General features: G+C 38.8%; 1 protein-coding gene across 1 annotated transcript; it reads right to left on the minus strand.

The window, feature by feature from the left end:
* LOC149942948 (fatty-acid amide hydrolase 2-like) lies at window positions 1-21523 on the minus strand. Its single transcript, XM_090178735.1, has 8 exons — window positions 21448-21523; window positions 19631-19822; window positions 9608-9827; window positions 7948-8157; window positions 5252-5371; window positions 2462-2619; window positions 1778-1876; window positions 1-652 (listed from the first exon to the last, which is right to left on the minus strand). The coding sequence occupies exons 2-8, from the start codon at window positions 19805-19807 to the stop codon at window positions 62-64; spliced, it is 1575 nt and encodes a 524-aa protein (XP_090034861.1). The 5' UTR covers window positions 19808-19822; window positions 21448-21523; the 3' UTR covers window positions 1-61.
* Between the last annotated feature and the right edge of the window lie 4300 nt (window positions 21524-25823).

Consider the following 25823-nt stretch of genomic DNA (forward strand, 5'->3'; position numbering starts at 1 on the left):
TAGTTCTTAATCAATTTTATTAGTTTGTCTATTACACATAATCATTAGGATAAATCAGCGTTTAGGGGCACACCCAACCCCCGAAAGCTTTCTGTAACTCTTCGGCGACCGCTATCGTAAGGTGATCGTTATTTATGTACGAAATTATTTGAACTCCCATTGGTAACTTCTTGGAATTAAGTCCTATGGGGCACTGCGTAGAAGGATACCCCAATATATTAAATACCGAAGTGTAACACGACGCCTTGCCTTTAAACAACGTTTCTTGGTGGTAATAGTGCGGCTGCGGCTGCGGAGGAAAGATTAAAACACCATCTTCCTCTAAAATGTCCTTTAAATAACTATCGAGTTTTTCGATACGTTCGTTGTTGATACGAAAGTGATCGGTGGTGTAACTCTCCGCCAATTTCCTGAACAGCAAGTAGAGCAAGACGTAAAGGGTGTGATGGTTCGCCATCCTCAGAGCCCATTTTATAAATTCTAGAATAAAGCTGAATTTTTCCTTGGGTATCCCGCTCGCAACTTGAAACACGTCGAAATTGCTGACTTCGTTAAGTTTGTGGAGCAACATAGAATCGTGAATGGACTGAGTCCCGGGAAATGAAACTTCTTGGGCTGATATTTCGCAAATAGAATTCAAGTGATTCACAACCTATTCAAGGGAAAAGAAAATGAAATGAGAATACCGCATTTAAAACTCCTTAAATTAACAAAAAATTTAAATAAATAGCTAAGGGATGCAAGCTGATGATTTTCAATTTCTCATAGAAAGTACGTGTTTTAAAGCTGATATATTTTCGCTCGCGCTGTGTTACGTTAAATTCTGCGTACACAGAACGCGTGACGCAGAATCAATTGAAAAATGGAGCCAAAATTTCAGAGAGTGCCTCCTTTTTCGTACTTCATGATAGAAAACCGACTAAATTGCATCCTGAATTTTTTCAGCTCTATTTCCGAAGACTATAGCTCGGGAAACTATAGAGTAATTTCACTTCGTAGCTTTGGCTATGGCGGTCATTTTGTGCGGGTTTTTTTTCTCTATGCGAAAAAGCATGGATGACGTCGTGTCACTTGAGACTGAAATCACTGTGGTACTTCACGACCACGAAAAACCAGTGCCGTACGATTGAGTTGGTAGGCTTGGTACCATAATGGTAACCCGGGACTCTATTTTTAGTTAAGGTATTGAGCTAATTATCAAGATTCAAGAATATCTGACACACGCGTAGTTAGACGAAAAACAGACGAGGATGGTACTTTTACATCATACCTCAGCGTGACCTTGGTGACCTATGACGTCAGTTTAGGCTTCCCTCTGTTGTGACAAGTACAATTCTAATAGTTAATTTTAAAGCCGATAGATGGCGATGCGGTTATTGAAACTCGCTTATTAGAAAACAATTCGAAGAAGGTATAGGGAATTTAGAATTAGGCCTGGCTCTTCGGGTCCTGATCTCGCTGTACCACCTTAAAGTTTTAAACCACGGTTCGTACTCTACTAATAAGATCTTTAATGTGAGAACGAATGGGGTTTCTTACTTTGTTTTCTGGAAAGTCTATTTTCCGGGTGAGTGTCTTAATTCCATAAGCGACATAGTTTAGCCCCACCCGTTACAGCAAATTTGCGAATCTCCCTTTAGGTGGATTTATTCAGCAGCAAAGTGTTCTTAATAGTTCATTTTTAAGCCTATGTAGAATTGATATATTTTTGCAATAATTATGAAACAATCCTTAGAAACCCCGTTCGCATTTACTACTATCGCTACTAGTAATTTACCTGTTTCACGCCTGAAACCATTTCCTCACTTATGCTAGATATTAAGTTTTCACTGGAAAATTCCGATACGTAATAAAACTTTATTTTCCGAATATCTACCTAAAAAGAGAAAATGATTGTGTAATTTGAAATTAAATTACGGAATGATGAGTGTGGAAAATTGCGTAGGAACATTTGAGAAGTCGGAGGGCACAACAAACCCGAAGTCTCGGGCCACGAGCCCCCAGCAGGACGGAAATCCATTTATTTTTGGCAACACCAAAATAAAGTGTTTTAGTAAAATTTCAGTATAATTTTAAGCAAAACTAATATTTATTTAAGCTTTATGTAGCGTAGATATCAAATTACCAATGTTCAATTATCTGGTAAGTGGTTAATTTTTACATTTTGAACCGAGCAAATTGTTGGATTTCCCTTCGAGTTAAATTTTCAAGGCCCTTGACTACCCTGGTTCCTACACCCCTGTGCACATAAACGGCTTTTAAATTCAAATTACGGATGAATTTAAAAAATATATTTTTATAAGCAGCAGGCACCATTTCATTTGGGGAAAATAGTCAGGTTAAGGCACCCTCTTGAAAGCGTGAAAGCGTGAACGGGGGAACGGAATAAAGCTACTTCTACACTCCAACTTTTTCGAGGGATGCCTTAACCTGTCTAATATTTTACAGAAACGGAAATCACTTTCGTGTCTAGCTGAAGTCTCTCCAAATTATTATCTGCGAGGATTTTAAGCGTGACTCGCAAGTCTTCAGCGTAGCGGCACATAGGCCCGGTCACTTTGAAGTTGTCCACCTCAGTTAGGTAAGAAGACGGAAAATGGCCTTCGTTAGATACAATTTCTGCGATAAATAAATTATACTCCTTTAATTCTACGTTTTCCAATAATGGTAGCTTTAAACGGAGTATGAACTAAATCGAAAAATCGTGTGCTAACACTGTATACGATTAGGTCGGGGTTAAGCTATCCACGAAAAAAATATTTCGGGGTCGGGGTTAAGCTATCCACGAAAAAAATATTTCGGGGTCGGGGTTAAGCTATCCACGAAAAAAATATTTCGGGGTCGGGGTTAAGCTATCCACGAAAAAAATATTTCGGGGTCGGGGTTAAACTATCCACGAAAAAAATATTTCGGAGTCGGGGTTAAGCTATCCACGAAAAAAATATTTCGGGGTCGGGGTTAAGCTATCCACGAAAAAAATATTTCGGGGTCGGGGTTAAGCTATCCACGAAAACAATATTTCGGGGTCGGGGTTAAGCTATCCACGAAAAAAATATTTCGGGTCGGGGTTAAGCTATCCACGAAAAAATATTTCGGGGTGGGGGTTAAGCTATCCACGAAAAAAATATTTCGGGGTCGGGGTCGGAGTTAAGCTATCCCCGGAAAAAATATTTCGGGGTCGGGGTCGGGGTTAAGCTATCCCTGAAAAAAATATGTTGGGGTCGGGGTCGGGGTTAAGCTATCCCCGAAAAAAATATGTCGGGGTCGGGGTCGGGGTTAAGCTATCCAAGAAAAAATATTTCGGGGTCGGGGTTAAGCTATCCCCGGAAAAAATATGTCGGGGTCGGGTTCGGGTTAAGCTATCCCCGGAAAAAATATGTCGGGGTCGGGTTCGGGGTTAAGCTATCCAAGAAAAAATATTTCGGGGTCGGGGTCGGAGTTAAGCTATCCCCGAAAAAAATATGTCGGGGTCGGGGTCGGGGTTAAGCTATACCCGAAAAACATTTGTCGTTGTCGGGGTTAAGCTATCCCCGAAAAAAATTTGTCGTTGTCGGGGTTAAGCTATCCAAGAAAAAATATTTCGGGGTCGGGGTTAAGCTATCCCCGGAAAAAATATGTAAGGGTCGGGGTCGGAGTTAAGCTATCCCCGAAAAAAATTTGTGGTTGTCGGGGTTAAGCTATCCAAGAAAAAATATTTCGGGGTCGGGGTTACGCTATCCCCGGAAAAAATATGTAAGGGTCGGGGTCGGAGCTAAGCTATCCCCGGAAAAAATATGTCGGGGTCGGGGTCGGGGTTAAGCTATCCCCGAAAAAAATATGTCGGGGTCGGGGTTAAGCTATCCCCGGAAAAAATATGTCGGGGTCGGGGTTAAGCTATCCCCGAAAAAATATGTCGCGGTCGGGGTTAAGCTATCCCCGAAAAAAATATGTAGGGGTCGGGATCGGGGTTAAGCTATCCCCGGAAAAAAATATGTCGGGGTCGGGGTTAAGATATCCCCGAAAAAAATAGGTCAGGGTCGGGGTCGGGGTTAAGCTAACCCCGAAAAAAATAGGTCAGGGTGGGGGTCGGGGTTAAGCTATCCCCGAAAAAAATTAGTTTGGATCATAATCGAAAAATAATACTGGCTTATTTATAATTAAAAGAACCTAATAATTTCGTGGAAGAAGGTTTATAGCAAACCAAAATTACCAAATAAATAAGCTCGTTTCCAAACTTCAAACATACATTCCCGAAAATTAACATCCCCGACTTTATTTTTTATCTTTGGTACCGGGGTCGGGGTCGGAGAAAAATGTCAGGGGTTTTCAGGGTCGGGGTCGGGGACGCCGTACGAACACTAAGTAACACTATAGTGAGTTGCAGGCTAAGAAAGACAAAATATATAGTACAATCGGCGCAAGGATTCCTCAGACCGTTTCCGGTCATTCCACGGCGCGAAATTTGAATTTGGCCATTTTACGGTCAAATTCGAATTTTGCTCTTTTTGTCGTCTTTTGGCGCCATCTAGAGACCGAAATTGGAATCTTTATTTTTTAATTTCATAATTGTGGTGGCGAGCAAATTTAAAAGATAAGGCATTCCTAGCATTCTTAAATTTAAAATAGTATGTATAATTATTTAATTTTGTAAATTTATTTCTACGTCTTACCAGTTAAATCGGCAGTTTCTTTTAAAATAGTTACCACGCTTTCTTGGGGGTAACATTGTCTTAATGAGCTATAGACGTTTAAAATTATATTTTTCTCTTTACTTGTTAACAATAAACCTTTATCATGCTTTTTATAGTAACCTCTTGGGCTATTTAAAATATTTGGAGCTTCAATTATCGAATTTTCTTTAGCTGCATTCAGTAATTAAACTCATGACAACATGAAATTAAAAAAAAAATCCAATTTCGGTTCCTAGATGGCGCGAAAAAATTATGAAACTCACGAAATTTGAAATTGACCGTAAAGTGGTCAAATTTAAATTACGCGCGGTCGACTGGCCGGAACTGGTCTGAGGTATCCTTGCGCCGAATGTACTATATATTTTGTCTTTCTTAGCCTGCAACTGACTATAGCTCTTAATCATGTATTCAGTTTAGATAACGTCGACAATAACTCTAGCTGAGCTGAGCTACTTTTTTATCATGTGCATTTTTTTAATCTATCAATAAGTGTTATTAGGTGTCATTTCTAATGCCACAATCTCAACTAACAAACGCAACAATGGCAATGCGTCAATTTTTTTCCTTTCAAATTAAATTACTTTTGGATGTTTTATGGCCAAATATTCCGCAACAGTACGATGGAATTCGGATACTCCCTCCAATATCGGTTCCAACACCAATGACAGACGCTGCCGAACCAATTAGTGCACCTTCTCCTCCTGCAAAATGTCACTCGATGTTAAAATTCGCTGGTTAGTCATGGATTTTTGGAGCTTTCAGGTTTAAATTTTAGCAAGACTGCGTTAAGTTAATACTATAAGTGTATAATATTGTTACATAAGTGTGACACTTCCAATTCTGCACGTGCCAAAGTTTTACTGAGAGCTATTTACAAGACAGACTGCATTACGGGCTTCGTCGCCGTTTTGCGTCCGCTTGCTTTCGCGTCACACGTAGCCTTTGATAGCGCCTCGCTAGGGGGATATTTTCTTCTAGTTATGACGTCACTCCGTTACTAGCTCTCAGTAAAATATTCCCCAAAGTGACAAACTTATGAATAATATTATAGACTTATGTAACATGTAGGCTATTACCTTTCGTCATGAATGTATTCATTTCTACGACGAATATCGAACTATATCACTTTCCCTTCTACCAGCCGGGGATAGGATGGGTGGTGCCTTTCCGTGTTTTAGGTAATTTCTTAACTGGCGAATAACATCTATAACTATAAACGTCTTAAAAGTTTGTCCTTTTATTTATTGGTATGTCCTGTTCCTAAAAACTCGAGAACGGTTACATGTAGCTTTGAAATTTTAATGTTTAGGGCCTGATTTCTAACTAAACGCGCCTTATTCCAAATACCTGACATGGTTATTAATGTCATATAAATTGAATTTTGTATCCATGGTTAAAAATTTATAATAAAATTAAAATAACACGACTGATACTTCATGGTTATCAGTCGTGCTATTTTAATTTTATTATGGTTATTAATCTAATTCAATTTTATATTACTCGACTTTGGACTTTCGCCTCTTTGTCGGGTGTTCGAGGTGGAGAGGGCGGGAGCGGGGATGGTGATTTATTTTACCCCTTTTACATGCCTCCTGGTCGTCGGCCATTGCCTCTGCCCTTAGCGGGGAGTCTAGCATCCACTCTTTGGACTCCCGTAATGGAAGATGGCGCTGAAAGGGGCAGTGGCGGCGTAGGGGGTGGGACGGTTCGCCCCCGGTGACCAGGGTAGCCAGGGGTGCCATCGGAGAAGCTCGAGGGGGGGGGGGTGCAAATCAGAACGATTAAACTTGAAGAAGACGGACCCGTGAAAACTTCTGCACGGTCCTGGGGGTGTCACAAAACACTGCCGCCGCCCCGGGGACCCAGCCTTCTTAAGCCGCCACTGGAAATGGGAAAACCAAACATGGACGAACCCAGGAAAATACCGCGAAAAAGAGTGTAGAGTTGACAACAAAACTACGGTTGTAAAAACGGGAGGTTGGGCGGAGTTAAGACTCCTAAAGATAAATTTTTATCGTACACGTCACCGAAAACGGTCCCCGAGATCTTACCATAGGGAATACGGCAGGATAACCATTCCTAGCTCGAGGTATGTATTCCTGGTAGAAGCGGAGTTAGTGTGAAAGAAAGGGACTTCGTAGAAGAGGATGTTTAGTTGGGATTTTTAAGTAGTTCAGGACTTTTTGCTACGTGTGTTACGTTTTTGCTACCGTTTTTGCTACAGCGTTTACCTTTCTTACGGACAAATCAGATCTAATTCATTAAAACTAAGACCCCGGGCGAAGCCGGGTATTAAAGGGAATATAACCTGCAAAGCAATCTTTACGGAAGACCCCTTCAATTTTTAAAATTTCCCTGTACAGTGGCGCCAAATATTTTTAAAGCCAAAGGCAAGAGCGGCTAGAGCTGCAAACGTTGGTGTTCCACACCAAATACATGAGGTTATATTCCCTTTAAAGCTAGTTACTTATAATTCTTAAAACCTTTAGTACTACAAAATCAGTTACAAATATTGGGTGTTAATATTTTAACATATTTTCGTTCAATCGAACAGATTTGAAAGTTTTACAAATTTCGAACTAACAACTTGGCAATAGGTGTTTTCATGAAATCCCCAACAAAGAACTGCCTAGAAGGTGGTATACTCTAGGAAGGGACATGTAACGATTATGTAGTCTTAGTTTTTATGGATTTTTCGGGAAACATGTTTGCTAGCTTGTTGACGTAAATTCATTCGAGTCGCGCCGATGGTTTTATAACTGGAACGTACTGAACTGAATTCTCATCAAAGAGTCAAGACTGAGGGGGCAATTTTTGTCGGGGGTAAAATAACATAGCCGGATTTTATGAAAACACCTATTAAAACTAACCAAGTTTCAAAACGTTTCCCATCCAAGTATGTTTTGAGCGACGGCGATTCACCAACATCATTATAGTGAAGCCCCTCCCATCTTATCGACTGAGGGCGGATTACTTATACGTTCGATATTTATGGTTGAAATGAATACATTCATGGTTTCGTTTGAGTAAAGGATAAACTTATGGTAAATATTAGTTTTCACTAACGACGTAAGTAAAAACTCTGCAACGGTGAGTGTCGACGCAAAAAGAAATTTTATAAAGCTTAGTTTGCACTTGCGCGAGTAACGCCGCGTAAAGAAAAATACATTATACGAGCGCTATAGTGGAAATAAAACCTTAGGCCTTACGATTTTTTTTTGCGTCGTGACTCTTTTGCCTTAGTGAAAATCAGTCATAAGAAGGTTCTGCTACCAACCGCTACTTCCTCCGGGAATCTTGGTGAGATCGTAAGGGTTGTTTGTTCTTCCGTAGATAGTGTTAGACGAATCCATCCACATGCACATTTCTGGAATGTTGCTCACTAGAAGCGGAATAGCTCCGGCCTTTCTCATCAGACGAATAGCTTCGCAGTCCTTCTCCGCTATTCGACCTTTGACATACTGCAACGCGCAGTCCTGAATTAACCCTAAACGAACCAAATTGTGTTAAGTTTCAGTTGTATCATATTCAAAAGAACAGGCCTCCTCTACAATTAAATATAATTTTCTTTTTGAAAAATAAGATCCGGATAATAGATAACGCAGCTACAATTCGCAATTATTGTCATTGCATAGAAGAGGAAACTTTGAAAACCTTTTAACGCTATTTCTATGTTCTATATTTTTTGAAATAAATGTAAAATAACACAAGTTCTCTAAATGTTGGTATTATCAAAGAAAATATAGAACTTTGTACCCTAGATTCGAATTCTGAGAGCTTTCTGATTGAAGTTTTTGTAACGAAGCGTTTGCCCATTTTCGGCACGTGACCTTCGAAAAATCGGCCTCCATCGGTCCTTGTATTCGCGACCGAAGACTATCGCTACGCCCCCTTTGGTTCGCCATTGTAACCTATAGGTGCTATTAGTTTTTCCTCATCGTTATTGGTAAATGTGACTTCATAAATAATTATACTTGCATTTTAATATAATTTTTACATTGTTTGGTTATATTTTGATTAGTTTATTTAAAAACAATCGTTCTTATGACTTATTAATTGGACAGTAGCAGACGCTAGGTCATAGGCGCTACCTCCGAAAAGCTAGCGCCTTTACGCCACCTAGATTCATTTCGGTCGCAAATTGTCGTATCACGGCCAACTTTGGCCGTGGTCTTAATTATAGTTGGTTACCATGGTAACTACGGAGCTAGTTTTTTCGGAGTTGCAGCGGGAAGTGGGTTAACGCTATTGACTACGCGCGAGGCAGTGATTTCGAATCTAGGGTACGAGGTTTATATTACTTTTTCGTTATTTTGGCGCCTCCCCCCCCCCTGCCCGAAAGTACTTCCGACGCCAATGCAAAAGAGTACGTGGGAAGGGAATAGACCATGAATATCGAACTGCATTAGGTAGTTTAACCAAAGAATATATAGCCCCAGGAATGGAAGGTGTAGCTCCGTCTAGTGGAACTTATGCGCCTCTCGTTTTTAAAGAGAGACCGGGTTGCGTTAACCGTTTCCGGTTACTCTGATTTGCTTTGCCAGAAGTTTCTAGCGCAACCAAAACACGCGGCCAATAATATCAATCCTTCCATTCCTGGGGCTTTATATTCTTTGGTTTAGCCACCATCACTAGAATGGGAAGGACTTCGTTATAATGACATTGGTCATACGCTGGTTTTGATGGGTAAGATTTTTAAACTTGGCTAGAGGAATTTCCAAGGATTAGCGCGAAATTTATTTTGTAAATTTTAAACGTCTGTCTCCTGATTGACTTAAGTGTTATTACATAAAATGCGGAAAGGCACCGCCCATCTTAGCCCCAGATGGTAGATTGAGTAATGATATCGTTCGATATTCATGGTTGAAATGAATACATTCGTGATAAAATAACAGAGTTAATACTGTACGTATCTGACAGATTATTCTGTAAATAACCTTTAATTCCGATTGAGTTTTTCGTAGTGAAAGGGACTCCCATCAATGGTTTATCTGTCAAAATCTCGTCCGTCGATAAATGACAATTTTCGAGGTAACGGTCGACCGCTCTGGCTTCTTCGAGAGCCTCCTGGAATCGTTGATCGACTACGGCGTTTATGATTGGATTAACCTCTTCAATTCGCCGAATAAACGCTAACAAAACGTTCTCGGATGTTATCTGAAATAATTCGCGACAATCGTGTCAAATAAATATATAAATAGCACATTGTTGATATCGGCGAAATCGCAGTTAGTCGAGCTCGCTAAGACTGGAAATTCAACCACCCATGAAACAGTTCCTAACCATTTTTGTTAAAACTGCAAATGAACATTTTCTTAATTCATTATCTATCTTAAGGAGAGATAGATAATAAATCGCTTCGTTGATGCTCATCTCTTTTCGATCTTTCTTGAAATGTTAAGTCGATAATTTTTTCCGCTCTTTTTTCAGCGGTGAAATTGGTGCTAATCTCGTTTTGGGCTTTTTTGAGCGGTCAAATTAAATCTTATTTCAAAAGATTTTCCTTCAAATAATTAATTTCCATTAAATTTGGTAATTTTTGTTTAGTTCTCAACCCACTTGTTGTTAATTAAAATTCGCATAATAGAAGCTTCAATAAATCATCCTCCAGGGAAATCGCCAAGAAGTAATATTTCCGAGAGCCAGGACCTGCAAGTCACTGTTTATATAGTGCTTGTTATAATAATGGAAAATTTTAACATTTACGGCAGCAGCAAGCGTTCCCTTTTAACCAGGTAGCTTTTTTTTACATATTAAGGCTTAGCAAAACACGACGTTCTGTTTACAGATGAAAAGTTTCCATTCACAAGCACTATATAAACAATATCTTGCGGGTCCTGGCTCTCGGAAATATTGCTTCTTGGCGATTTCCTGTGAGGATGATTTATTTACGCGCCTATTAATGAGATCTAGTTCCGCTTCTTTTGTCTCGATTTCTATAGCTTAAATTAAAAACATTTTGTCTTAAATACTACACAGAAATGTCATGTCTAACTGTGGTTTAAGTAATAACCGGAAATGTTAACCCGGAAATGGATATTGCCAACTTAAAATGCGCGTGTCTTCAAATGAAAATTAAATTTAGTGCACTAAACGAGGTTTCAATTGACGTATACACCCAATTCCGACAACATGAACCGGATATATTAAGCGTTTAAGATATCACGTGGACGCCATCATGAATTTGCCGCTATTTTGAAAACTCTTAAAGTGTCGTCTAGTACCACCTTATGGACTAATTGCTACTCTGAAGAAAACGCGGAAAATGTTGGGCACTGCAAAAAGCATACACTATGTTGAACAAAGCCATAACAGACTCATGATGAAATTAAAATTCTTAAAATATGGGTGCTTGAACAGTAAAAATAAAGTAAAGAGCAATTTTTTTTTACAAACAATTAAAAGATTTTTGGTAAGTTTCGGATATAACATGCTCCATGTCATTAGCCGTACGCAATCGAATAATGAACCTCCATAAAATAATCAGCCAGACAGCGACGAATATCCAAACTTTCCCCTTTTTTATAAGATAAGATTTGAAATAATCAACGAGTAGACATTTTTTAAACGAACTTTTGGATTTAATCTTTTTTTCTCCCGGACTAATATAAAATGTCCGCTGCTCATCACGTGAATAGCTATAATTGCACGTCATTAAGTGGTCTGCTTATGACCAATAATGATGTTATTTATACTTAGGGAGAATGAGTATGTAAAAAACTTGTTGAGGTTAACGGTAATAGTGAGTGTAGGGAGCTGTAGGCAGATCGAAATTTGATTTTGAATTCAAAATGTGTCCTATTTGATCCAATTACCATGTATGAAATTCAACTTAATTCCAATTTTATAAAAACTACTTAATAAGAGCATCATTGATTCAAACTGTATAGGTCTTGCATGGAGGGCTTGCCACCACCCACCTACGCATTGTTACCCGGCCACCTGAATTAATGGCTTTAAAAGTCGCATGAATTAGCCTGGCTAATTATTATTATTATTATTATTAGAGACTCATTAGTGGACTTGACCTAAGGTGGTGCACCACCTTTAATCAAGTGGCCGGGTTTAAATGCGTAGGATGGTGGCAGTGGCGTAGCTAGGGTGAGGCGGCGTGGGCGGTCCGCCCCGGGTACCACCCGTTTGGGCGTGTTTTGGGGGTGACACCCGACCGTGAAAAAAATAAAAACTTACACAAACTAGAGACTAGTAAGTAGCACACCATGATATCCACCGTGGGTGTCACCCACGTTAGCTACGCCACTGGATGGTGGTGGAAAGCCCTTCATGCCATTTTAGCCAACATCTCTCTACACTAACTATTACCGTTAACCTCAACAAGTTTTTATGCATGATTTTTTAAATTTTTAATACCCAAGTTGGGTAACAAAAAATGTATCAACATGTCATTCTCATGAATAAAGTAGAGTGTTAATTTATTTAATCCTACCAGAAAATGGAACGGCCTTAGGTAGTCTCTTGTCAGCCTAAGAGATGGGAAGGGCTTCGTTCTTAAGACTTTGATCACGCGCTTCGTCTTTAAAAACCAGTTCGACAAACAATAATTCAAAATTAGCCAACTTTTATTTTCGGATTTTGTAGTAGTACAGGGATTTTTTTTAAAGAATTACAAGCAATTTTGTTCGGTAGCTCAAATGAGAAATCCCAGAAACATCGCATTACGCAGAGTCAAGAATGAAAGATCAGGGGGATAGTTTTATGCCGGAACCTTAAATTATCAAATATAGCATATTTGTTTTTCTCGTGGCCAAGTTGTTGCGAACCGATAGTTAGGTTAATTCGCGACCTTAAAAATCCGCAGCCCAAAACTTAGACTCCAAGTCACTTAAGTTAAAAATTATTGACTACGAAGTAACGGACAAAAATTCAAACAATGTTTATTTCGACAGCACAGAAATTCGAATGAATACATACAGATTTTCTCTCACTGAACTTCACCCCCCTTTTCCCTTAAAGAAGGGGGTGACACTCTCTCACCATAAAGGTTATACCTTCCTCGAAGCCCCAAAGCTCCGACGTCACCGATTTTGGGCACGCTGGGAGCTCTTGGAAAAAACCCCGAAATAATCCCGAATACCTTGTCAATGCTCGACCTTCAAACTATGGCGCCTCTGAATCGGCCCCAGAAACCGTCCCTACAATTCCTTTCTAAAAAGACGCTAAAAATAGCATTGTGGACAATAGCTAGGCTGTTGCAATGTGGTGAAATATATATATATACCCGATTTTCGAGGATGGTTCCAATTTTACAAAAAATTATAATACAACACAATTTTAATATTCAATTAATTAAATCTATTTCGCAACACAAGTCAAAGGGAAAATAGTAACTCTTGATTGGTTTAAGTGATTACGTAAAACCAGAAGTATATTTTGTATCGCTTACAAAGGAGTATTTATGCTAGTAGTCTATAAATTAATGTTGAATTAAGTTCCCTCGTGGTCTAAATCCAGTTCTAGGGGATATACCAGTTGTATCGGTCTCTTTATAATGTTTCGGTTTGGTAACCGCAAATTACACGATCGGACAATGCTGTCGCGTCCCTTGAACAGTTCTTCTATGACACCCGTTTTCCACATTAAACGTGGCACCTTATCTTCTATAAGCGCGACGTCACCGATTTTAAAACGCGCTCCGTCGGTTACTTGTTTTCGTTCGTGCGCGGAAAGGTAACTGCAAAATGTAATCCCGCCTCCACCGCTTCCAAAAACGATCCAATAAAGTTTGGTGGTACTTGAGTTTCTTGATTAGCTCATCTCTCGAGCTCCGGAAATTCGTAGGCTCTTTGAATGTCCTAGATGGTAATGTGGTAAGACGTCCCCCGGTCAGGAAATGTCCCGGGGTTAAAGGCGCGGGCTCGTCCTTGTCCGCGTAGTCGTATGTTAGCGGTCTTGAGTTGAGTGTGGCTTCGATTTCGGCCACGATAGTTACCATCTGCTGTTGGTCAGGGACGCTTTCCCAAGGATTTTCTTGAGAGCGGTCTTGACGGAGCGGACCATTCTTTCCCAAAATCCGCCCCACCAAGCCGCTCTTTCCGCAATGTATTTCCATTTGATGCGAAAACTTGCGAGGTAGTTTTCCACTTCTGGACTTCTAATAGTTTGGAAGATTTCCATCAAGTCTCGCTCGGCTTTCTTGAATGTGCGTGCGTTATCGCTATATATGACTCGCGAAAACTTCCGCTTGTACTAGTCGGCCGAGTTTGGCTTCCGCTTCTAATAATTCTTCTCCCGTCAATGAAGAGTTCATTTTTTGGTTTCCGCTTTTGCTAGCTTTCTTAGCTAGTCTGGAAATTCTCGCGAATATTCTCAATAATTTTTCAAAATTTCCATACCTTTGCCAATTCACTATTGGCACCGTCTCTGGTTCCGCGGTACAGCTTCCTTGGAAGATTTTAGCTTCCTCATTTTTCCGAACTTCCGGATCGTTGTTGTTCGCTGGCGCGTACATGACCTTCGATGTTGGCCATCTTTCTTCCGTCAGCCGAAGCCATCGTGGGCCTTCCCACCAGGTTTTCGACTGCTTCAGCTCTGCGATCTTAAATCCTCGTGTTGGGTAGTCGGCCGGGTTGTCGGCTCCCTTGACATGGCTCCAGTCTGCTGGTTCAGTCAACGACTGAATTTCGCTAACGCGATTGCTTACAAACTGTTTAAAGTTCTTTGCGGATTGACGAATCCACCCGAGAGCTATGGTAGAGTCTGTGAACAATCTTACCCGATCTAGTTCTTCCACGAAATCGTTGTTCTTTACGTGACTAGTTAGGCGGGCTCCCAGTAGCGCACCCATCAGTTCTAAACGCGGTAAGCAAATTTTCTTTATCGGTGCGACTCGCGTTTTTGACGCGATTATCGTAGTCCCGATCTTTCCGCTTTCGGACACGTACCGAATGTATACAACGGCCGCGTAACTTTTCTCGCTCGCGTCACAAAAACAAACTAATTCCCGATGTTTGATTTTTTCGTTACAGCTCTCGTGGTAATAGAAACGCGGAATTTTAATTTCGGTTACGCGTTGTAGTTCCTCGCTCCAAAGTTCGAATTTAGCGGATAAATTCTCAGGTATTTGTTCGTCCCACGAACATCCCGCTTCCCACAGTTCTTGAATTAATAATTTCCCGATAATTGTAAACGGCGCAATCAGTCCGAGGGGGTCGTAAATTTGAGCGACAGTTTGTAAAACACACCTTTTCGTGCTCACCCGTTTAGTCGAATTCTCTAGCAGCGACTCTGTGTTGATTGAAAACTTGTCAGTTTCCGTTTCCCATTGCAGTCCTAGAACTTTGACAACTGGTTTATTTTCTCCTTGTGGAACATTGTTTTCCACCCAGGCTTCTCGTAATTCTGGTACGTTCGTTTGAAATTTCCTCAAGTTCATATTGGCTCTGCCGAAGACTTCTCTCGCTTCCTTGGTCAGCTCTAGCGCTTCGTCTTTCGTTTTTCCGCCTCCCAATAAGTCATCTACGTACTTGTGTTCTCGTATCATTTTGCAGGTACGCGGGAATTCCATTTCGTTTTTCTTCAAATGGTGTTCGATGGTAGCGTTTAGCAGATATGGGCTACAAGTAGCCCCGAAAGGAACGCGTGTTATCCGAAAAGTTTCGAAATCATTTCCGGTCGATTTAGTGTTCCACAAAAAACGTACCGCGTCGCGATCGTTCGGGTTTAGCGATATTTGCAGGAGAGCTTTCTATAAGTCCGCGATAAAAGCGACTTCGTTTTTCCGAAATTTCACAAGTAAATCTAGCAAGTCCGGGTTCAAGTTCGGTCCGGGTTTCAAACAATCATTTAGAGATTGCTTTCCGAACGCGTGTGAAGACGCGTCAAATACTATTCGGAGGCGCGTTGTTTCGCTGTTGGTTCTAATAACATCTCGATGGGGTAAATAGTACGTTGGGTTACCCAGGTCCGGATTGTTCGTTACGCGTTCTACGATGCCTTGCTCGATTTGTTCTTGCATGACGTCACGGTACTGTTCATACAAGACTGGATTTTCTCTAAATCGCTTGAATAAGTTCTCGGTTCGTCTAGTTGCTACGGCTAGGTTGTCCGCGAGCATTTCTGTATTTGCCCGCCAGGGGAGAGCTACTTCATACCTCCCATCTGCTATCCTAATCGACTTTTCAAACTGTTTTAATGTTTCGGCATTGCTCGTATCTAAATTTATTTCGTGACCCTTCACGCCCAAGGTTTCTAAATCCCAAAATGCTCGAAGTTCATTGGCTAATTCCTCCCCTACGGTTGCGACGTGCATAGATACACTATCTCTTACTGCTGACATAAGTGCAACCGACGTTTGACCATGGAGGGTCCACCCAAAAAGTGTCTTAACCGCTACTAAAGCTGGCCCCAATCGTCGAACCTTTTTCTCGCTGACCACTGTCCAGTAGTAGTCACTACCTATTAGGAGGCCTATACGCTCGTCTAAATCCGTTCCAAAATTTCTGTCGGCCAATTCTATCCCCCCCTTCCTTAAAAGGGCCTCAGCCTCCTCCCCAGGTACCGATATCACGGCGCTACACAATTCTGACCTAACCAACGCTTCTATCATGGTAAATTTTCCCTGTTCTCTCAGATTTCCTACAGCGAGTCTAACCTTATTTGTCGTAACCCGTTGTCCTTCTGTGTTCCCGAAATTGTGGATCGACAAGGTTTCTTTCCCCACCACGGGTAGGTCTAATTTTTTAGCTATATCTTCTCTGATATAAGTTCGGTGGCTACCGTTGTCTAAGAGACAACGGACACCAAATTTCACTTGGGAATTACTTGGTTCGACACTTGTTACGCTAACCCCAGCGGTTTGTAGTAATACCTTCTTATCTATCCACGTTCCTTCGACCGCGATCGTCGTTAGGTTTATAGAGTTATTCGTCTCGTCTTTGCTAGATTCTTTCTCTTTAAGCTTAGTTTGGTCTTCGCTTTCTAAATTATCTTGTCGATCGCATAAAGCTAAATGATGATAACCTTCGCACTGACTGCATCCAATTTTATTTCTACAATTTCTAGCCATATGGCTAGCCCGAAACAGATAAAACACCTGCCCTTTTTCCTAGCCATTCTTTTCCTTTCGTCTCCGGTGTAACGCTTACACTCTTCGGACGCGTGGTTATTTAAACTACAAAATACGCAATACTTTCGATTTTTCGCCGTAACTGTTAGGGCGCTGCCGAAGGGATATTCCCCCCGCTAGCCGTCCATTTGCGCTCCCGGTTCCCTTCCCTTTCTGAAGGCCTAAATTCCCTTACTTCGGCTTCCTGCGGTTTGCAGAGGGCCAAGGTTCTTTCCCTGCTAGACACTTCTTTGCCAAGAAATTTTACAATTTCAGTGACTTGCCAAGGACCATCCTCCCCTCTTTGCCGGCTAAATTCTAGCGCTATTTCTTGAGGTATACATTTCATAATTACTGGGAAAAGTAGCCCCCCGTAGGTATCGGACACTACTCCTAACGATTCCAATCCCCTAATCTGAACCTCGATTGTGTCGTAGAGACGCCTAAGACTAACTGAGTCAGTAGCTCTCCTGACTGGGGTTAAATTTATTAAAGTGTTCATATGCTCATTTACGATAAGATCGGTCCGTCCAAACCTTTCTTTAAGCAATTTTATCGAAGCTTCGTAGTTGCCGTTCGATCTCGATAAGCCCGAAATGGCTCTGAGAGCCTTTCCCTCCAAAAACGAGTGCAAGTAATTGAACTTATCTGACGTGCTGAGGGACTCATTTTTGTTGATCGCGTTATCGAAACTGCACCAAAAATCTTGGCGACGGTTCCGTCAAACTTGTTGATTGTTAGCTTTGGCAGCTTTACCGTTCTTTCGTTGTTTTCTGGACGCCCGTTCGCGCCTCTTCCGTTCGCTCCCGAACGACCTTCGTAACTTTCCGCTTTGCTTCTAGCGTCGATGATTCGCTTCTGCATTTTTAGCCATTGTGCCACCGTTGTCTCTAGGTTCGCTAGGTCTACCTCTTCTAGGTCGTCGTTAATTTTCTTTAAATTCTTCTCGACCTGTATCAATTGATTCCGTAGTTGGAGAATTACCGTAGAGTCGATTTCTGCTTTTCCAAGCTCCGTTTCAAGCTCGTTGATAAATGTTTCCGCTTGATCTTTGTTTAAATTCCATTTTGCCTGCAACCGCTGCAACGTCGTCATCTTCTGTGGAAGTTCGTTGTCGCGCCCGACTATATTCAACTAACACTTATACTTTGCAAAGTATCCTAAATCTAAATTCCCTCCCGGGTTTCGGCACCAAAAAGTGTTGCGAACCGATAGTCAGGTTAATTCGCGACCTTAAAAATCCGCAGCCCAAAACTTAGACTCCAAGTCGCTTAAGTTAAAAATTATTGACTACGAAGTAACGGACAAAAATTCAAACAATGTTTATTTCGACAGCACAGAAATGCGAATGAATACATACAGATTTTCTCTCACTGAACTTCACCCCCCTTTTCCCTTAAAGAAGGGGGTGACACTCTCTCACCATAAAGGTTATACCTTCCTCGAAGCCCCGAAGCTCCGACGTCACCGATTTTGGGCACGCTGGGAGCTCTTGGAAAAAACCCCGAAATAATCCCGAATACCTTGTCAATGCTCGACCTTCAAACTATGGCGCCACTGAATCGGCCCCAGAAACCGTCCCTACAATTCCTTTCTAAAAAGACGCTAAAAATAGCATTGTGGACAATAGCTAGGCTGTTGCAATGTGGTGAAATATATATATACCCGATTTTCGAGGATGGTTCCAATTTTACAAAAAATTATAATACAACACAATTTTAATATTCAATTAATTAAATCTATTTCGCAACACAAGTCAAAGGGAAAATAGTAACTCTTGATTGGTTTAAGTGATTACGTAAAACCAGAAGTATATTTTGTATCGCTTACAAAGGAGTATTTATGCTAGTAGTCTATAAATTAATGTTGAATTAAGTTCCCTCGTGGGAAAAAAATCTTTTTGTATTAATATTTAGTTTATTGTGTACAATTCCCTTACTAAAGAATTATGTCTGTGTTAAGGCTTAAAAGTCATTCAATGACTTCGCCCATATTTTCTTGGAATATTCACATTGATTACTAACCAATAAAATTATTATTATTATTATTATTACCTATATACTAAACATAAGAAGCGGAAACTCTGTCCATAGGACTTGACAACGATTTTAGTAGTTTCAAATGCACATGTGCTAACGTATGTAACAACCATGACATAAGTCTATAATTATATCCATAGGTTTACCAGTTAGCAGCAATAATAAGCGATAGTTATGTGTGGAGTGACGTATAAGTATTTTATAATAAGAGTGAAATATAGCTACCCACTGTACAATTTGACTCGGTGAAGTCTGTGGAAATTCAAACCTATAAATGTCAACACATGCCGTATTTATAATGGATCAATTAAGCCTCTGGAAATTATTTGTGTTAATACGGCTTCTTAGGATTCTTAGACAATTTTAATTTCTTAATTATTACATTTTAACTTGAAAGGATAATCTTTTATACTATAACGTTTAACTAATGCCTTAGCTGGTCCTAAAAAAGTCAATAAGTCAGCTCGCGAATCTTGCGGAAACCGGACATCGGGATTTGGCGGAAGTCTCTCGTATTTTAAACACTAGGGGACTCTGTGCTGAGAACTAAACCTCGATTGCGCAATATCCCTGAAAACCAGTTCGATGGCAATTTTTCTAATTGTTAGACTTATAATTTTATCTTACTTTTGAGCACTTATGAGGTCTAATGACATAGTTCGGGGTTCATAAAAATGTGAGGTTACCCTAAAAATTGCTCGCAGAAAATATTTGAAAAGTGGAAAATTGATACAGACACAGTAAAGTGAAGCGTAATTATAAACTTATGAGCAAATTATTTATATAAAACCAACGAAGTTAAGCAATGCTTAGACATAACGTCGGTGAATAACTTCTAGCATTCTAGAGACACTAACCTGACGACGTGCAATTTTCCGTGCCAGACTTGAAGCCGATTGAAGTAGAATCTCGTCCGAAACTCGTGGTAATTTGTGTTTCGACTCTCTGTAAAATCCTCGTAATATAAAGTGCCAAACATATTCCAAAATCTTGAAAACCGAATTTAAGAACGAAAATTTATTTTCGTCGTCCATTATTTACAGCGAGATCTAAAAACAAAGGATCGCCTTCATTACGTGGGAAGAAATTCCGGGAATCAAGATCTAAAAAGAACGGAAAAAAACCGAAAGCGCTTGGTAAAGCCCAAGGCACAATTATGTTTGGGTGTTGTCACTGTTGATGGTACCCGTACACTCGAGACTGTATAGAGGTGCCTCCTGGGGGTTAAATGCTGCGAGTGAAACTGCGTGTCTACTTTTACGGCTTCCTAATCTCTGTTTTAACGGTACAGTGAAGATATAGTCTCATTAATAAACATTTCACGATATTTTACGGCTGAAAAACATTTTTCATAAAAGTAACTGCTAAAAGCCGCCCAGCTATTTATTTTGTGATGCCTTCGAAGCGAACAAAGAAAACCTTGTAACAGAGTGAATACGTTCGTACAAAGGAAAAGCAAAGACATAACTCGAATTATTTTATCATATTTATTTCCTTGTTTAAAGGTACACACATAACCGTTTGTATTTCCCGCCTATCTTTAGGACTGGTGCTTCAAAAATTAACCAATTTCATTGCGCGAGTCCGCTGCTACCCGAAATTGCGGAGACATGATATTAAATCCAATTTAACAAAATGTGTGCAATGAAAATTGGATTTTGGTCGAAATCACTTTATTATTATTCATTGAAAATATCTAACAGATAATGACATATCCTTAAAACAGGCACGTTCCCGGGTTCCTCCTGATCGCCGAATGAAATATTTCCGGTTGGTCGCTTACCAGATTAGGCTGGCCGTAACAATCCACACTCAAGTCCATTGAGTTGGGAATAAATAGAGGTACAACTAAATCGTTTCATAAGGAGACTTTTATCAACTTTATCGTTCTACCGTGGCGGCATCTGTCTCTAGTGGTGGCAACTATATTGCAATTGAATTTTTCGCGAATCTGATCCGAAATTGAAATGTATGATTTCTCGTAACAAACAAACCTTTAAAGTTGTTTAAAAATAATTTTATTTTGTCAACGCGATCCTTTTTAACTCAAGTTACGGTGAGCTAATAATTATTTATTTTCAGCCATATAACTTTACAAAATATAGATGGCACTACCGCCTAATTATAAAGATGAATTTCGTACAGTCTTATAAGAATAGGTCCCGCGTAACCATGGCAACCGAAATCGTAATTGTAATTCTAGCAGTATTATTCCCAATTCAATGCTCAAGTCTCTTTAAAAATGCAGTTTTTTTTTTCATTTTCATTTTTCTATACGTAAATGGTGAGCGTCGACGCAAAAAATCCCGGTTAGGCCTAAATTTTAGTTTTCATTGGCGCCCGTCATAATGTATTTTTCTTTATGGGCGAAAAAACGTCCCAAAGTTGAGGATGCGCCGTTAGGATCGCTTGTGGAAAATTAACTTCGCACAATGTTTCTGTTCGACGCAAAAATTCGCCGTAAAACCCGTCGAGGCGTTTATACCATTTTACAAGGACCACAAAACAGTAGCTTTCACGTCAAGACTCATATTGTGAATACTACGATCTAGCTATTAAAATATAATCGTTTATAATAATCACCCCCTCAAGAGGACCTAATTAATGATATTAAAAATGCCAAACTTGGTTTGCATTTCCTTTATTTAAACGGCTGAATTAACGCTCAACTTACCCTAGTCGTCAACTTGTACGTGGCGTCTAATGATCTACGGTCGTACCTTTACGTAAAAGAGATTTAAATTCCGAAAACAATTCTCCTAAAAGCTATTTTATCTGTATCAGATGTAAGATAAAATATATAATTTGGTTTTAATACAAATCCTCCCTTATCATACTTAAGCCTAGACGAACACCAAGGTTTTTGCTTTACTATCTGAAAGGTTGTTTCCAATTTCAACGTTTCAATAACTCCATTTCCCGTCTTGGATACAAGACACATACAGTTTGAATCGAGGATGCTCTTATCATGGACGAATTATAAGAGGACTCTTCTCGGTCAGCCTTCTACAACGCTATCTCTAAAGTTGTATTCTTGTACCGAGGTAATTTTCAAACACGCGACCTCGCGCTGTCAAGAGACGCTGGCATTCAGGTGCTGTTAAGAAAGAGACACGGGAGTTTAACTATCTCGGACTATGTTTTCATCCCCGACTTTACGGTTGCACTCCACTAAAAATTAAATATAGGTTCCTTCACTTTTTTCGAGGGTGATAATGGAATTAGTCAAATGACCTTCGAAATGAGTCGCTCACGGTCACTGACGTGGTACTCGCTTTTCTAATTTTAGTTTTAACTAGTTATTTGGAATCTTGAATAAAAACCTATAGAGTAAATAGCACTCTGTAGCTTTGACCATGGCCGCCATTGTGGGCGTGAATATTTTATGAATAGAAAAAAGCATGGATGACGTCGTGTGTCGTAGCACTGCCATTACTCTATAGCCTTCATTTGAAATTCCCATCTACCTAAAACTGGGGCATTTTCATAATACATGCAAATAGTTTCCCAACTCCGACCCCAACTTTATTTTGCCCCGTACGAACACTATTTCCTGTGGCGTTTTTAACAGATTCTGGCTAGCAGACGACAAAATCCGATTTAATCTCTTTACACCTCCTTTTCAGAAGCAGAAAAAAGAGTATACCCTTAAAATCCTGGAAAAGACGAATAGTTTATGGTGTAGCGAAATTCTCAGCCCAAGGAAAGAGCGAATAGTTCGTTATTGGGTTAAAGGAGTGTACCTTTAGTCCGAGAACAGGCAAAAATTATCCAACTAATATCGATGTGAAAATAGTACAAACAAATATCATAAGCCGCTCGTGGTCACGTGGTGGCTTGCGTCGTGATTTGTCATGGCGGCAATTTTAAGGTGTGGCTTAGATATGACTTATAATGACAATTTTCACACATTCGCTTTAATATTTATACTACGAATAAAGACTATTCATAGCACGAGCAAGCACTTAAATGAGTCAGAATTAGATTAGGATTAGGTGTATATCGGGCTTTATCTCAATAACTTTACAGTTGCGGTCAAAAACCAATACTTTATCATTTTATATTGAACCAAGAATGTTTTTTTTATGCTTATTGATAATTTATTACAGCTCGGGAATCTCGGCGCACAATATACTATAATTATGGGCCCGAGATTCGTTGGGCAATAAAGAAGAAAGGAAGAGGGTTGACTGACAATGAATAAGATTCTCAACGGAAATTTTATATAAAACAACTCTTTATACACAAAATAATATACTTAATACTAACACTTACGAGGAGACGACCCGAGGTGGTTCTCACCGATTTGGTTCAAAGTTGGGGGATTGTTAGACCTAGATGTAACATGAAACCCGTTAAAGAGAAAAGTTACGCTGGGCTTCCGTTTTGACATGGCACCCAAAAATGTTTTTGGCAACATAAAATGAGAAAAAGTCTACGTAAAATAACATGCGAAAATGTCAAATACTAAGTGCAAAACTTCAATAAATCAAAAATAAAAATAATAAATTTAACATTTTTGGATTACTTTTGAAAAATAGGGGGGAATAAAAACCATTTTTGGTGAACTCGAGCTAATTTGAATAACTAGGTCGAAATTTTAGGTATAATAGAAAATATTTATTTTATATGCCGTGATAACTGCCATATATTTTCGCCGATAAATCTTAAAATTTCTACATTACATTATCTGAACGATGTAAACAGATTTTTAGATTTCGATAGAAAAACGACGCCATTTTATAAAATGGCGGATACAAATATAAATCATGGTGCAATAAGTTACGTAATTTGTATCCGATTAACCTGAGATTTCCTACATTACATTATCTGCCCGAATGAATTCGTACTATAGATTTTTATAGAAATCCTACACCATTTTGGAAAATGGCAGATATCAATAAAACTCATCGTGCGATAAGTTCCGTAAATATTCGTCGATTAATCAGAAATTTTCTACGTTTCATTATCTGCCAGAGTTAATTAGACCTATGGGTTTTCCAATAATAATTCGAAGCCATTTGTAAATATGGTGGATATAAATATACCTTATGCTGCGATAACTGCCGAAATTATTTGTCGATTTACATGAAATTTTCTACATTACATTATCTGACCGAATAAATAAGCCCCTTACACTGTGATAGAAATATGACGCCATTTTAAAAAATGGCAGATATCAATATCTCATAATGCGATAACTTCCGAAATTATTTGTCCATTAATTTGAAATCTGCCGTATGCAAAATAGCGCATAACAATATTATCTCTTGATTGTTATTAGAAAAATTCTCGGAAAATTTATTTAAAATGGGTATATTTCGGCAAATTTATTTAAAATGGGTATATTTCGGCAAATTTATTTAAAATGGGTATATTTCGGCAAATTCATATAATGTTGTATAAGTTCTTATATCATTGGGTTAACTGAAATAATTACGGTTAATTTCATATTAATTTAGGAAAGGAATAAATTTAGGTATTCGTATAATTTGGGTAAATTGAAATAACATTAAATTAGTTCAAATTACATTGTCGACATTCATATAAATTGGAGAAATTCAAACTATATTTGGTGTTTTTAATAATATTAAGTAACTTCAAATAATTTTGATTACATTGGAACAATTTTGAGTAAATTAATTAATTAAAATAATATTTGGTTAATTGAAATAATAGTGGGCAAATTTAAATAATATTGTGTATATTTATATAAAATTGGTAAATTGAAATATTTTGTATATTTGAATATATTGAGAAAATTCCAATAATATTGTGCAATTCACATAATTTTGTTTACAGTCTATTAATTTTCACTAAATTCAATTTATATAGTGTAAGTTCATTTACCATTGGGCAATTATAATAATTTTGGTAAGTTTATATTATAATATATTATTTGGTTAAAATAAGTATCGGAAAAATGTATATTATATTTTGTAAATAGACGAGTAAAGAAATCAGCTTTTAAATTTTTGCAACGATTTTCCGAGATAATTGTGGGATGGAGAAGATAAAGTGATTGGCTATTTCAGGGGTCTACACATAAACTTACTACTCTTTAAACAAATTAGTAAATATATAGACCAATATTACGCCTCCTATAGGTGATACTTTAACCCTATTCTTTTGCTGTAGTAAAGTCCAAACGTTAAAATATTTTTAAAACAGCTAGAGCAAAAACACGAGAACCACCAATGGTCTAGAGAGTGAGGAGTAAAAACGCGAACAAGTAAAGAGACCAAGAAGTGGGGGAGAAAACTAACCTTTATTGGGGGAAAATATGCGGTACTTCGGGCGATAGGCCTTCAAGGCAAAAAACGTAATTAAAAAAACTAAATTAAAATATTTTTAATTAGTTCTACTTTACCTTGGGGCATAACTGATTTTGACCATGTTTTGACATATTGGCATATAATCTCCCGAATTACCAATAATTTTGCGAGTTACCAATAATTCCCCGAGTTCCCAATAATTTCCCTAGTTACCAATAATTTCCCGAGTTACCAATAATTTAACGAGTTAACAATAATATCCCGAGTTACCAATAACTTCCCGAGTTACCAATAACTTCCCGAGTTACCAATAACTTCCCGAGTTACCAATAACTTCCCGAGTTACCAATAACTTCCCGAGTTACCAATAATTTCCCGAGCTACCAATAATTTCCAGAATTACCAATAATTTCCAGAATTATCATTAGTTTCAAGAATTACCATTAGTTTCAAGAATGACCAATAATTTCCAGAATAACAAATTATTCCCCAAATTACCAATTATTTGCCAAATTGCCAATTATTTCCCAAATTACCAATAATTCTACAATGCTAATTGACAAATTTAATAATATTTCAATTTACCTAAATTATGCCTAAATGATAAATTTAACCATAATTATTTTCTATAAATCCAATGATTTAAGAGCTTACCCAGAACTATTGGATTTTGCCGAAATGTATTAAAATTTACCCATTTTATATGAAGTTTCCAATAATTTTTTATAACAATAACAATACAGAATTTATCGCACATTGATGTGCGTTATTTTGA

The sequence above is a fragment of the Leiobunum rupestre genome, chromosome 6 (assembly GCF_980474605.1).
Source record: "Leiobunum rupestre chromosome 6, qqLeiRupe1.1.hap1, whole genome shotgun sequence".
Lineage (NCBI taxonomy): Eukaryota > Metazoa > Arthropoda > Arachnida > Opiliones > Sclerosomatidae > Leiobunum > Leiobunum rupestre.